The sequence below is a fragment of the Bufo bufo genome, chromosome 10, assembly GCF_905171765.1.
Source record: "Bufo bufo chromosome 10, aBufBuf1.1, whole genome shotgun sequence".
NCBI classification, from domain to species: Eukaryota; Metazoa; Chordata; class Amphibia; order Anura; family Bufonidae; genus Bufo; species Bufo bufo.
The window spans coordinates 64,483,618-64,498,707 of NC_053398.1; the positions used below are offsets into that span (position 1 = coordinate 64,483,618).

Consider the following 15,090-nt stretch of genomic DNA (forward strand, 5'->3'; position numbering starts at 1 on the left):
GCAGGATTTTAATCCATTGCGGTGTAATGTGTTTCCAATGGTTTTCTTGGTGACTGTGGTCCCTGCTAATTTGAGGTCATTAACTAACTCCTCCCGTGTAGTTCTAGGATGCTTTTTCACCTTTCTCAGAACCATTGACACCCCACGAGGTGAGATCTTGCGTGGAGCCCCAGAGCGAGGTCGATTGATGGTCATTTTGTGCTCCTTCCATTTTCGAACAATCGCACCAACAGTTGTCACCTTCTCTCCCAGCTTCTTGCTAATGGTTTTGTAGCCCATTCCAGCCTTGTGCAGGTCTACAATTTTGTCTCTGACATCCTTGGACAGCTCTTTGGTCTTTCCCATGTTGGAGAGTTTGGAGTCTGCTTGATTGATTGATTCTGTGGACAGGTGTCTTTTATACAGGTGACTAGTTAAGACAGGTGTCCTTAATGAGGGTGACTAATTGAGTAGAAGTGTCTAACCACTCTGTGGGAGCCAGAACTCTTAATGGTTGGTAGGGGTTCAAATACTTATTTCACTCAATGAAATGCAAATCAGTTGCTATCTTTTATTTAAAGTTTTATTTTTTCGATTTTCCTTTTGATGTGCTATCTGCCACTGTTACAATAAACCTACCATTGAAATGATACTGTTCTGAGACTTTTCATTTCTTTGTCATTGGACAAACTTACAAAATCAGTGAGGGGTCAAATAATTATTTCCGCCACTGTATATTGCTTTTACATATAGCCTATTGATGCCTTTTTCCTACCTTTTTAGGCCTACATATAACAGTTTATGTTGACCTATTGGAGACTTTTTGGAATGTACACGCTTGTGGAGTGCCTATAGTCAACATTTGTATGGAACATATATTGTGAAGTGAGATATCTACTATTGTAGACACCTTTGGATGAGTTATATACGGAGGTGGATTGACTTTTTTTATGTCTATGCTTTTGACACTTTTTCATCTATCCCTTAATTAACCAAAAGCATTGGGGAAATGCATTAGGATTATGTAGATTTACTAATCCAATGGCCAATTGAATATACCTGACATTTGGCTGTTTTTTCATTTTTTTTTAAATTAGATTTTATGGCCTATGTGACACGTGGCCGTTATATCTGGTATTACAATACCTGTATCTGTAGATGTATTGTCCTACTTAATAATTGTAAGGTATGGAACACAGTTTTTTGCTTATTATAAGCAAACAGCTATGTTCCTGTCATAATAGATTCTACAGGTTTGGGCAATTTTATGATATCTCTGCACTTTCTAAGGAAGTATTTAAAAAAAAAAAATTCTTAATCAGCAAAAATTAGATAAATTATTTAATGTCTGTGAATTTGATGCTGTTGAGGTAAGGGCTCTGTGTGGGCCATATCATGACTTCTATGAATCCTTGTTCTTCTTTACACTAGTTTTTAATGATATTGGCTGTACGTTTGGGGTCTTTGTCCTGTTGCAGAATACATTTGGAGAAAGTCAGATGCCTCCCTGATGGTATTGCATGATGGATAATTATCTGCCTGTATTTCTTAGCATTGAATACACCCTTAATCCTGACTAGATCCCCCCAACCCCTGAAATGCAGCCCGAAACTTGCAAAGTTCCTTCACCATGCTTTTTAGGATGCATTTACACCAACAGATTATCTGACCAATTTCTGTCAAATCAGACCAATAATTGGTGTGTATTACAAATGATCTGTGTGTGTAAACGGCTATCTGACCAATGATTGGTCAGAAAATCTGTCAGATAATTTCTTGATGTAAATGCCCCTTTTATGTTGCCTACAGAAACTCATTATTGTACCGCACTCCAGCCCTTTGGAGAACAAACTGCCTTCTATTTCAGCCAAATATTTCAAATGTTGGGACTCTCCAGTAAAGAGCACCTGTTGCCATTTTTCTGCATCCCAGTTCTAATGTTCTTGTACATGGTTGAGTTGCTTAGCCTTATTTCACCATTAAATGTATGGCTTTTTGGCCAAAATTCTCCCATTAAGAACATTTCTGGCCAGTCTTCTACAAACAGTAGATGGGTATACCTGGCTCCCACTTGTTTTTGCCAGTTCTGGCTGATGGCACTGTTGGACATCTTCCCATTTTCAAAGGGAAGCATGGTGTGTCTTTCATATTCTGCACTAATTTTTCTTGGCCAACTACTACATCGATGGTCCTCAAAGTTGTTTCTTTCATGCTTCCTGTTTCTTTCATGCTTCTTCAAAAGAGCTTGAACAGCACATCTTGAAACCCCAGTCTTCTGTGGAATCTTTGCCTGGGAGAGACCTTGCTGATGCAGTATGACTATTTGTTGTCTTGTTGCTGTGATCAGTCTTGCCATGGTTGATGACCTGTGACATGAAACGGTCTTCCACAAACAGCAGTTTGGCTCTTCCTCGTCTAGGTTTAAAGGGGTTATCCAAGACTATAAAATACTCCCCCATATGCCAGGCCCCTCACTTTGAATATATTTACCTAGCTCCCTGCGCCGCTCCTGGTCCCCGCACCGCCGCTGCTGCTTCTCCCCGTGCTCGGATGAAAATATCCGGTGTCTGTAGGGAGCAGCCAATGGCAGGCAGTGACGAGCCTCCCTAGCATCGAGGGTGACGCAAAGGAGTCTTGTCCTCGTTCCCGCCTGCCATTGGCTCCTCCCCACCGACACCACATGTTTTCATCCTCGCACGGGGAGAAGCGGCAGTGCAGGGACCAGGAGTGGCGCAAAGAGTATTTTATAGTCTTTGATAACCCCTTTAAGGCTACTTTCACACTGGCGTTTCTGGGTCCGCATGTGAGATCCGATTTAGGGCTCTCACAAGCAGCCCAAAACGGATCAGTTCAGCCCCAATGCAATTTGGCTGCGTTTGGTCTCCGTTGCGTTTTTTAGACTGTCACTAAAATGCAGCTTGCAGCGTTTTGGTGACCATCTGACGATGCGGAGCCGAACGGATCCGTCCTGACTTACAATGTAAGTCAATAGGGACGGATCCGTTTTTCACTGACATAATATGGTGCAATTTAAAACTAATCCGTCCCCCATTGACTTTCAATGTAAGTCAAGACGTATCCGTTTTTTTTTGTTTTTTTTAATAATGCAAACGGATCCGTTATTAATGGATACAAGTGATTGCATTATTGGTGCAGATCCGTCTGTGCAGATACAAGACGGATCCGCACCAAACGCGAGTGTGATAGTAGCCTAAGCCTCCTACACAGCTGTTTCAGTTAATGACTGTGTTCCAACCTACATATGTAAATGAAGATCATTGTCACCTTTTTGGTATAATTGGTTAATTGTACACCTGACTATAATCCTACAAATTCCCTAAATTTGTGCAAGTGTATCTAGAATTGATGCCGTTTTGAAGGCAACGGGTAGTCACACCAAATATTGTTTTGACTTAAAGCTCTTTTATTCATTCACCTTTAATTTTTTTATTTATAAAAATAAACCATTAACACTTCTATTTTTGAAAGCTTTCTCACTTTGCAGCACTTTTTTCTGCACCTGCCTAAAACATCTGCACAGTACTGTACAATAAACATATATCAATGTCCTATATAATGGCAGTAATGTTTCGGCAGAGGAATGACTAATGCAGCATTATAGTACAGGGATAATGCACACAGTTATGTCAAAGGACAGAGATCAAACACTAGTGCAAGTGACAAAGTGGCTGTTAAGCCTTATCAGGCCCTGTGGCCCAGGTGTAACTTCAGCTTTTGGTTATGCCTTTAAAAGAAGTCTGTCACCTCCAAAATCAGTTTCAAGGTAAGTATACAACCATATAGGGTAGCTGTCCCAAAACAGAACCATACCTTTATTGTGAAAATTCGGTATCCTAATACTTTAAAATGCTTATTTTTATTTTTATGCAAATAAGGCATCGTGGGCAGGGCCTCTTTTCTTAGGTGCAAAGATGGCTTTCCCCGCTTTATCGCTATTGGCTCGGAAATCTCAGGGACCGTCAATCAAACGAGGGAGAGAGCCTGGGTGGGGTTATGGTGGCGTGATGGTTCACCAAACAGAGTTGCCCTGCCAACCGAAAACCTTATTAGCATAAAAAATAAGAGAAGCATTTCTCAAGATTAGAGAAGCATATTTTCACAAGAAAGGTATAGTTATATGTTGGGACACATACACTACATGATGGTATGGGTAGTTTAAAACTGATTTTAGTGTTTACAGACTTCCTTTAAATATTTTGTAGGAAGAGGTAATGCCAGTACAGCTGTCATAGCAAGAAATTTAATATGCAGTAATGAAATAAAAATGCAAAGAGCACCTGTAAAATCAGAAGAGCTTATCTGTACCTAATAATATAGCCTGTGTAGCAGATATCATACAGTAAAGCTATACAGTAAATACCTCAGTGGTGAACCAACAGAGCCCTGTTGGTTCACCACTCAGGTATTTACTGTATAGATTTTCTATGGCTCTTTTCATGTGATATACTTATGCACTTTGTCATTTTCTGCACTATGCACTTTATATCTTGGCATGTATTGCATTTCATTCTGATCTAGGCCTGTCAGCCTTGGCTAGGTTTTATATATTTGATATTTGGCTTTGCGCCATACGTACACATTGTAGGATATTTGTATCATTCCTCCAGCCTTGATATGTTCTGTTATCCAGTGGTGCTCCATTATCTTGAGTGCTCCCCACTTACCATTGTATTGTCTTTTATGTGCATTTTAATACATTCTTGTCTCTTGTTGAGACTATAATAAAGTTTACATCCATTACTATTTGTGCTAGCCTTGTCTCTCTTTTTTGGTGTTACATCGTACGTGCAGGCTTAGCACGTGTACTCACATTTCCTGTGAGTCATTCTCTATTGGTGATTATTTTTTATTTTTTTTGTATCCCCCTACAGATTATGTTAGTGGTGGAGAACTTTTCACTCACCTCTATCAGCGGGATAATTTCTCTGAAGATGCAGTACGGTTTTATTCTGGAGAGGTTATCCTGGCTCTTGAGCACTTGCACAAGGTGAGGCCTGACTAGCTTGTCTTATTGACTTTGACTTACTGATATAGTGGAGATTGTTCTGACCTCACAAATGTTTATGTAGCTGGGAATTGTATACAGAGACATCAAGCTGGAGAACATCTTATTGGACAGTGATGGTCATGTGGTGCTGACTGACTTTGGCCTGAGCAAGGAGTTTGTGGCTGAAGAGGTGAGAGGCTGTTGGAAATAGGGGTTTTTGATATACTTTTATTTTGTCATTTGTTTTATTTATTTTTCCTTAAAAATCTGTTTTATAGTGTGAGCGCACATACTCATTCTGTGGCACAACTGAGTATATGGCACCAGAAATCATACGAGGGCAGGGGGGTCATGGCAAGGTGAGTAATTCTTTTCTTTGTGATTGGAGCTGTTCTGCTGCCATTGCTATAATTGGAGTGAGGGTCCTAATACTTGGTGTTTTTGTTAATGCAGTCTGTGGACTGGTGGAGCTTAGGAATCCTCATTTATGAACTACTGACAGGAGCTTCTCCATTCACACTGGAAGGGGAAAAGAACTCGCAGAGTGAGGTGTCCAGGTGAGAAGAGAAAACTTAAGAAACTATATGATTGTATGAAAGAAGGGGTAAGTCTGGCTGTTATGAGATAACATAACTAACATGTTTTCTATGCTGTCCAAGTACTTAGGGATCTGTCCTTAAAGGGGTATTCTCCTAATAAAAACAGGTTAGGGGACAAGTTTCTGATCTGTTGGTGTCCAGCCTCGGGTACCCCTACTAATAAAGAGTAATGGGGTTCTTTATTACACCATTTGAATAGGGCAGTGGTTGATAGGCTAAATAATGCTTCATGCAAACTCTGTTGAGCACTGTGCTTGGCTATCTTCAGCTGTCCTATAGACTATGAATTGAGCCGTATCACGATATTAGCACTCTGGGGGGAGGCACATAGGAACCCCATTCTTGTGATCAGTCAAGCCCCCACCTGTGGATAGGTGATAAGTTGTCATTCTGGGACAACTGTGTTCACTGAACCTCAGGGAACAGGACTATAATAATTTTGTCTGTGGTTAAAAAGATTTCTGGCTTTTTGGTATTTTACCCAACTCACAAATGAATCAATTGATCAGTAAGATGAGAATAAGACGATAAATTAATTTGAACTTTATTAGGCAACAAGCAGATCATTAATATAAGATGTTTTTAGTTTTTGCCCTGTTTACTACCCTTAAGTGTCCATTCACATGTCCGCTTAGGCCATTACTAGGAGGAGACACTATGCAAATAATAAAAAACAGCTCCTCCTCCACTGGCTATACCCCCATGCTCCAACAGGAGGACCTCCGTTTTAGGTTAGTGTCGGATAAGGAGGTGACACTCCTGCTCCTGCAGGGTTGTCCCTGTAGTTTTTTCTTCTCCTGTTTTGTTTTATTCTAAACAGAGGACGCAGGGTCGCATGGTGCGTCCCTGGTCTCTCAGTGGAGCGAGCGCCGGGGTCGAATGGCCGTCCACGGCTATCTCCCTTTCCCCCCAGAAAATAAGTGGAACCGGGCTCGACCTGCAGCTCCGGTGGTTTACCAGATTCGGGGTCACCTAGTCCTGCCCTCTATCCAGTGCACTGCCACTCCTTGTGCCAGATGACTGAAGAGGTGACCCCCCTGCTGGTCCGGAACAGAGGGTGAAGACTGCAGGACTCAGATAAGTACATCGGTTCTCCTGCAAACTCCCCATCCCCCCGTGCTCACACTGTGACATGGTTCTTTAGGGCTTACCTGTGGATCTGGGAGGGCTGGCTGCTTGAGAGGGAGGAGGGATTCCTTCTTGTCCCCTGCATCCTGGCGGTGGGCGCCATTTTAGGAGCCAGGGTCTGCCTTTCTTTTTTTTTTTTTTTTCATATCTCCCGCCCGTTATTTTTTCCCGCAATTTTTTTTGCGCGATCTGTGACGCGACTGGGGGGCGGAGCCTATTGCATCAGCTCCGGCGCTTCCGCTTTGCCTCATCTGGGGCCCCCCAAAAATCTAAAGCGACACCTCAGGTCCCACTGGGATCCTGTAAGGTCTGCTGCTTGCCACTATCGGTTACAGGCTCCTGTGACTCTTGCCTTGCCTCGGGACAGGATCATCCACCTCCTCCTCCCCCTCCACCAAACCAGCCCAGTCCCTCCTCCACCCCTTCGGAGCCCACGGAGCCCTCCTGGGCCTCTGCCATAGCTAGGGCGGCCGCGGACTTGGCCCAAGTCTCGCGCGCGGCCATGGCCTTCATGGAACGCATGGCGGCCACTGATCCACCGCCTGCGGTGCCTGTGGTTAGCACCGCTCCACCTCCCACAGAGGACGCTCGACCGCTAAGAGGCAGCGTACGCAGCAGCATCCCTCCTCGGATGACTCTGCTTCCCCCCCTCGCCTGGAGGCGTGTTCAGCCTCTCCCTCTCGCAGGTATTACAGGTCTGAAGGATGAGGACACGGAGCCGGAACCCTCACCTAATCTAAGCTCTCCACCATGGTGGCAGACTTGGTCACGGCGGTAGACCACATCCAGGGGGAACCTCCTTCTAGTAGTAGCCAGGAATTCCCCCTCTTCCATTCCAGAAAACCGGAGGCAGTCACATTCCCCATTCATGGCGAGTTCGCCAAGGTCCTTTCTAAGGCTTGGGAACGCCCTAATCACCGTTTTTCTGCTACAAGGCGCATGGATACTCTTTATCCTTTCCCGGCAGATAACGTGCAGCAGTGGTCTTCTCCTCCTAAGGTCGACCCGCCGGTGGCCAGATTGGCTAAGAATTCGGCAATACCAGTCCAGGACGGGTCCTCCCTACAGGACTCCGTTGACAGGCGTTTGGACTTTCTTTCCAAAGCCATCTTCTCTCTGGCGGGCACAGGTCTGCGGCCCGCGTTCGCCTCGGCCTGGGTAGCCAGGGCGCTTTCGGTTTGGTTGCAGCGCCATCATCAGGACCTCGCGGAGCAGGATGCCTCTGCGGACACCCTAAACTTCATCCTCCAGATGTCCCAGGCGACAACATTCTTCTGTAAGGCCTCATTGGACGTCAGCACTCTCTTTGCGCGGATTTTGGCCCTCTCGGTCACGCAGAGCAGGGAGGTCTGGTTGAAGGTCTAGGACGTCGACGCTTCCTCCAAGCACTCCCTCACTAACCTCCCCTTTGCGGGCTCCAGGCTCTTCGGTGCTAAGCTGGATGAGATTATCTCTGACGCTACGGGGGGCAAGAGTACACACCTGCCCCAATCTAGATCCAAGCGCGCTTTCAGAGCTCGCCCCTCTGGCTCTAGAAACCAGTCCTTTCGGCGCTTCTCCTCCTCCAGGTCTGCGACAGCCTCCTCCGGCGGCTCTCAGGGCTCCCGCAAGAAGCCTTCCTTTAAGCCTCAACCTTCCTGGCGCCCGCGGGCACAGTTCCAGGGGAGTTCTGCCCGCCCCACGGTTCCCAAGCAGTCCTCCGCCTGAAGGGTCTGCTCTCCTTTCAGCATGTCTGGAGAGCTCAAGTTCAAGACGCCTGGGCCCTGGAAATTGTAACTTCCGGTTACAAGATAGAATTAGTTTCCAGACCTCCGGAACGTTTCTTTCAGTCTCGTGTTCCGGGGGATCCGGCCCGAGCCTCGGCCCTTTTACAGGCGGTTTCTTCCCTTCTGGTCAGGGGAGTAGTTGTCCCAGTTCCTCTGGAGGAACAGGGGGCCGGTTTCTACTCAAATCTCTTTGTAGTGCCAAAGAAGGAGGGATCAGTGCGTCCGGTCCTAGACCTGAAGCTGTTAAACAAGTCCCTGCGGGTGCGGAGGTTTCGGATGGAATCCCTCCGCTCCGTTATTGCTTCTCTTCTTCCAGGGGAGTTCCTCACGTTGGTGGACATCCGGGACGCCTATCTGCATGTCCCTATCGCAGAGTCTCACCACAGGTTCCTGCGCTTCGCCATTGGCGACCGTCATTTATCAGTTCGTCGCCCTTCCCTTTGGGCTGGCGACAGCCCCGCGGGTATTCACAAAGATCTTGGCGACAATCATGGCGCTTCTCCGTACCAGGGGCATATCTCTGCTGCCCTACCTGGATGACATTCTGATAAAGGCTCCCTCTCGTCCCCAGGCCGAAGACAGCGTCAGGATCACTGTTCAGACTCTGCAACAGTTCGGTTGGCTGATCAACTTCCCGAAGTCCTCTCTCCAGCCTTCCCAGAGGGTGACCTTCCTGGGGATGGTTATGGACACTACTGCAGCCCGGGTATTCCTCCCGGATTGCAAGTTCTCACGGATACAGGAGTCGGTGTCTCGCCTTCTGCATTCCCCGCGTCTCTCCATCTGGGAGTGCATGCAGGTTCTGGGGCTTATGGTGGCCTCCTTCGAGGCAGTCCCCTTTGCCCAGTTTCACACTCAGCCTCTGCAGCAGGCGATCCTGTCCTTCTGGGACAGGACATCGAGGGGTCTGGACTCTCGGATCCGCCTTCCTCCTCGGGTTCGCATGGACCTCCCGTGGTGGCTGTCCCCTCAGAATCTGACTTCGGGGAAATCCTTCCTCCCAATCTCCTGGACAGTCATCACCACCGATGCCAGTCTCCTGGGTTGGGGTGGCGTTCTCCGGGCTCGGACGGTTCAGGGGGTGTGGTCAGAAGTGGAAGCCCACCTTCCGATCAACATATTGGAGCTCAGAGCAATTTTCCTCTCTGTCTCATTGGACCCCCCTCCTAACGGGTCTCCCGGTAAGGATCCATCGGAAAATGCCACAGCCGTGGCCTACATCAATCATCAGGGCGGAACCCGCAGCCGGCCGGTGATGCAGGAGGTGAAGAGGATCCTCCAGTGGGCGGAGGCTCACGTTCCAATATTGTCTGCAGTGTACATCCTAGGGGTCGAAAACTGGACGGCGGACTTTCTCAGCCGCAACAGGGTGGATCCGGGAGAGTGGTCTCTGCATCCGGACGTATTCAAGGACGTCTGTCGCCGTTGGGGCCGCCCGGACGTGGACTTGATGGCGTCCAGGCTCAACAACAAGGTTCCCACGTTCCTGGCCCGAGCTCGGGATCCGGACGCGTACGGGGTGGACGCTCTGGTGTCTCCGTGGCAAGACTTCGCACTCCTCTATGTCTTCCCACCACTGCCTCTGCTCCCAAAGGTTCTTTGCAGGGTCGCGGCAGAAGGAATCCCGACCATCCTCATTGCCCCCGATTGGCCTCCCCGCGCCTAGTTCTCGGAGGTCACTCGGATGCTGGCGGACATTCCGTGGCCTCTTCCTCTCAGGGAGGACCTGCTGTCTCAAGGACCTCTCTTCCACCAGAATTTACAACCACTTTGTTTAACGGCGTGGCTGTTGAGACCACCATCTTGAAGAAGAGGGGCTTCTCAGACTCTGTCGTGAAGACCATGATCGAAGCCAGGAAACCAGCTTCCTCACAGATATACTATCGTACCTGGAAGGCCTTTCTTGCCTTTTGTGAGAAGATAGGCGTTTTTCCCCTTCATTTCTCCGTTCCGGTGGTCCTCTTCTTTCTCCAGTCGGGTCTTGAGATGGGAATGTCCCTGAGCTCTCTGAAGGGTCAGGTCTCCGCTCTGGCCATTTTCTTTCAGCGCTCTCTGGCTCTGCTAGGTCCGGTGAGGACCTTCCTGCAGGGAGTGGCGTATTCGGTCCCTCCGTATGTCTCTCCTCTGCCCCCCTGGGATCTGAACCTGGTTCTGTCTTCTCTCCAGGCGGCTCCTTTTGAGCCCCTGAGGGACATTTCCCTGAGTTTTCTCACCTGGAAGGTGGTCTTTTTGGCGTCCATCACCTCTATCAGGAGGGTATCTGAGCTGGCCGCCCTTTCCTCTAAAGAGCCCTTTTTGGTCTTCCACAAGGACAAGGTGGTACTGCGCCCTGTCCCTTCCTTTTTGCCCAAGGTGGTCTCCGCCTTCCACCTTAATGGGGACATAGTCCTGCCATCCTTTTGCCCCGCTCCGGCGAACCCCAAGGAGCGCGCTCTCCATTCTCTGGATGTTGTCCGTGCTTTACGGGTGTACCTGTCGGTTACTGCCCCATTTCGCCGCTCGGACTCCCTTTTTGTGGTTCCCGAGGGGCCTCGTAAGGGTCGAGCGGCCTCCAAGGTAACTGTGGCTCGGTGGATTCGGTTGACTATTGCCATGGCCTATCGGTCCCGGGGTAGGGTTCCCCCAGCAGGGGTTACCGCGCACTCCACCAGGGCCTCCTGGGCTAGGCACAATCTAGCCTCTACATCACAACTTTGTAAGGCAGCCACCTGGTTGTCCTTACATACCTTTACAAAGTTCTACCAGCCACACTCTTTGGCGTCGGCTGATGCTGCCCTAGGGTGCAAGGTATTGCAGGCTGTGGTTCCTGTTTAACCGTTGGAAGTTTTCCCTCTGGAGGTGCTGGTCTTCCCAACCCATGGACTGCTCTAGGACGTCCCATGGTCTGTGTCCCCCAATGGAATCGGCGAGAAAAGGAGATTTTTTGTGAAACTCATCTGTAAAATCTTTTTCTCGTCTTTTCCATTGGGGGACACAGCTCCCACCCATTCTTGTCTGTTGCAGGAGGGGTTGGTTCTATTCTAGTGGGACCTTATGGTTAATGTCCCGATGGCGGTGTTCCTTGGTTCTGCTTTTCTTTGTTAATATTTGGTTTCTGATCTCCTTCTCCTACTGCTTTTGCACGCACTGAGGCCCTCCTGTTGGAGCAGGGGGTATAGCCAGTGGATGAGGAGCTGTTTTTTTATTATTTGCATAGTTTCTCCTCCTAGTAATGGCCTAAGCTATACCCATGGTCTGTGTCCCCCAATGGAAAAGACGAGAAAAAGATTTTACAGGTGAGTTTCACAAAAAATCTCCTTTTTCTTGTCTGGGGCTGTGGACAAGAATAGAACATGTTCTATTTTCCCCTCCCCTCCATGACTGCACTCTACTTGGAGATTATCCTCCTCCTCCAGCCAGGCAGGGACAGGAAGGTTCAAAAGGGCCCGCCTCCTCACTTATCTTCAGTGTCTTCCCGTCCCTGCCAGGCGGAGGATAGGAGCTATCGCATGATGGCGGGTGCATTGCGCCAGCTACGGGCTTACCTTGGACAAGTAAGTCTGTTCCATGGAGTGCCTGCCGCGGTCTTTTTTGATAAAACTCTCACACGCCAGCGCTTAGTGGCAGGCTGCGGCACCCGGACACACAAGGGAGCACTTCCGGGTTCTAGGCCTTCCGCTGCCCGAGATTCTCGGCTCCGGCGGGTGACGTCATCCGGGGGCCTAATAGGGGTGGCTTGAGGATGCCGGCCTGGATGACGTCGGAGGTCCTGTCCTGCCGGCCATACATTTTTAAAAGCTGGCGCCCTGGTCAAGTCGTATGTCGCCCTCTGACCAGAGAAGTTGTATGCATTATTGCAGCCTCGGCTATCCACACACATGGATCCGGAGGAAGCTATGGATCAACCTGTAGCAGTGAGTGACATCCAGGTTGTGAGTATGAAATGCTGCTTGCACATGCTGTTAATAGGCCTTTCTCATCTTTTCCCTTTGTATAGAAGAGTGACGAGGACATTTCTATAAAACCTAAAATAGGGCAAAAATTTAAAATTCTTAGATGTATCGTATGTTCTGTTAAACTCCCCGAAAATCATGCTAAAAAACTTTGTGAAAAGTGCATTGATAACATTGTCAGGGAGGAAGTCCCGTCTTTAAGACAGGAACTTCAGGGTCTGATTAAGCAAGAAATAAAGTCTGCTTTTTCAGATTTTTCAGCAGCCGCTAGCCTACCATCAACATCAAAACAGGGGTCCAGGGAAAAATCACCCTTAAAAACCTCTACATCTTCTTCTTCTTCCGATGTTTCTTCGGATATCGATGAGAGTAGTAGTAATTCTGACGCTGATGGCGATTTTAAAAATTACTTATTTTCATCTGACGATATAAACGATCTATTAAAAGCGGTTAGGGATACCATGGAAATTAAAGAAGAAAAAATACATAGATCCGCCCAAGATAGAATGTTTTCAGTATTAGAAACCAAGAAAAAGAGTATTTCCGGTACACAAAAATCTGCAGTCTCTCTTATTTTGAGGGAGTGGAAAAATCCAGACAGAAAAGTTTTCCTACCCAGAAGAATTAGGAAAAGGCTACCCTTCGACGAAGAATTATCCCCGTTCCTAAATTGTCCCAAAATAAATGTATCACTCTCCAAACTGGCTAAGGGTACTTCTTTACCGTTTGAAGATACAGGGTCATTACGTGACTCTATGGATAAAAAGGTGGATGCTAACCTTAGGAGAACCTGGGACGTGGCCGCGGCTTTATTTAAACCTAATATTGCGGCCACATCCGTATCTAGATCCCTAAAAAGTTGGCTGGTACAACTGGAAGCATTACTAAAATCCAATACCCCATATGAAAACTTTGCAGACTCCTTCCCTCTCATTAAAAGCCGTAGATTTTTTGTCAGACACAACAGCGGATTCCGTTATGCTGACCGCAAGAGCTACGGCCCTAGCTAACAGCTCTAGAAGGGCACTTTGGTTAAAAGCTTGGTCTGGAAACACAGGCTCCAAGGCAAAATTATGCAACATCCCGTTTTATGGTAATCTTGTCTTTGGTCAGTACTTAGATAAAATCTAGAGAAAGCCTTTGATTCCAAAAAGAGTTTCCCGGAGGATAAAAAGAAAAGGAAAACTCCTTTTTTCGTCCCCAAAAGAAGGATAGTTTTCAAAACAAAAGGAGTAAAACAGAAAACTGGAGATCGGGAAAACGGAAAGGGAAGGGTTTTATGTTCTCTCCCTGTTCTTAGGAGTCTTCCAAAAAATGACGCCAGAGCCCCAGTGGGGGGGGAAGACTGGGAAAATTCGTGGAGCGCTGGGAAAAAGACTCATGCAGCTGCTGGTTATTAAATACCCTCCACGAAGGGTACAGTATTCCCTTTGTCAAAAGTCCCCCCACTCTATTTGTTCAGACTCCAGTTCAGAGATCGGAACATCTTCAGCTTTGTCTGGAGCAAGAAATCGAACTGCTAGTTCAGATGAACGTTCTTGTTCTGGTACCGACGAATCAAGTCGGTCTGGGCTGTTATTCCAGGGTTTTTATGGTAAGAAAGCCAAACGGGAAAGTGCGTCTTATCATAAATATGAAAATGCTGAACAAAGTACGAAAAATTCAAGATGGAATCTATAAAAACCACAGTCAAAGTTTTACAAGAAGGGGCGTTTCTAGCATCCATAGACTTAAAAGATGCGTATTTTCACGTACCCATTCATCCAGAGTCACAACAATTTTTGAGAATAGCGGTTTGTGTCCAAGGGCATCTAAAACATTTTCAGTTTCAAGCACTGTCGTTTGGGATAACAACTGCCCCCAGGCTTTTTACCAAAATTATGCTAGAGATGTTAACCCCTCTGAGAAAGGAGAAAGTAATGATAGTTCCATACCTGGATGACCTTTTGATAGTGGGGGACTCCCAGAAAGACCTAGAAACCAATCTATACAAAATGATAGACAGACTGGAGGAACTGGGTTGGATTTTAAATTTGGAGAAGTCTCACTTAGTTCCCATGCAAAAAATCGTTTTTTGGGGAATTCTCATAGATTCAGTGAGTCAAAAATATTTTTTACCAGTAGAGAAGGTCGCAAAAATCCAATCCCAGGTAAAACAATTCAGAAAACAAAAATCCCACACCATAAGGCAAACGATGGCCCTGATAGGGTCTTTTACAGCTTGCATCCCGGCAGTGAAGTGGGCGCAAATACATTCCCGTTCCAGAGATTTATGTTAAAAAAATGGAACCGGAAGCAGGATTCCCTAGACAGACTTATAGCGTTTCCGGATCACATTCTGTCCTCACTAAAATGGTGGGAATTAAATTCAAACCTGCAGAAGGGAGTACTGTGGATAGTGAGAAATCAGTTGATCCTCACCACTGATGCCAGTCTCTGGGGCTGGGGAGCACATCCCCAAGCATTGTCTGCCCAAGGGGAGTGATCCCAATCCCAGAAAAAAATACTCGTCAAATCACCAGGAACTTCTGGCGGTTTGGGGGGCTCTAAGTTACTTCTCAGAGGAGCTAAAAGGTTCCAATGTAAAAATAAGATCCGACAACAAGACAGTTGTAGCGTATATAAACCACCAGGGAGGAACGAAAAGCGAGCGACTACAAGCCTTAACCAACAAAATT

At 47.1% G+C, this 15,090-nt stretch overlaps 1 protein-coding gene across 2 annotated transcripts in view; it reads left to right on the top strand.

Moving 5' to 3' along the window:
* LOC120981106 (ribosomal protein S6 kinase alpha-5-like) overlaps positions 1 to 15,090 on the top strand; it is a 186,652-nt gene that overhangs the window by 124,795 nt on the left and 46,767 nt on the right. The window contains exons 4-7 of one of the 2 annotated variants that reach the window (XM_040410595.1): positions 4,872 to 4,987; positions 5,070 to 5,177; positions 5,266 to 5,346; positions 5,441 to 5,544. In XM_040410595.1, coding sequence (XP_040266529.1) covers positions 4,872 to 4,987; positions 5,070 to 5,177; positions 5,266 to 5,346; positions 5,441 to 5,544 — 409 coding nt within the window. Of the gene's footprint in view, positions 1 to 4,871; positions 4,988 to 5,069; positions 5,178 to 5,265; positions 5,347 to 5,440; positions 5,592 to 15,090 lie in introns of those variants that run through there. The other variant, XM_040410597.1, reaches the window with a different exon arrangement.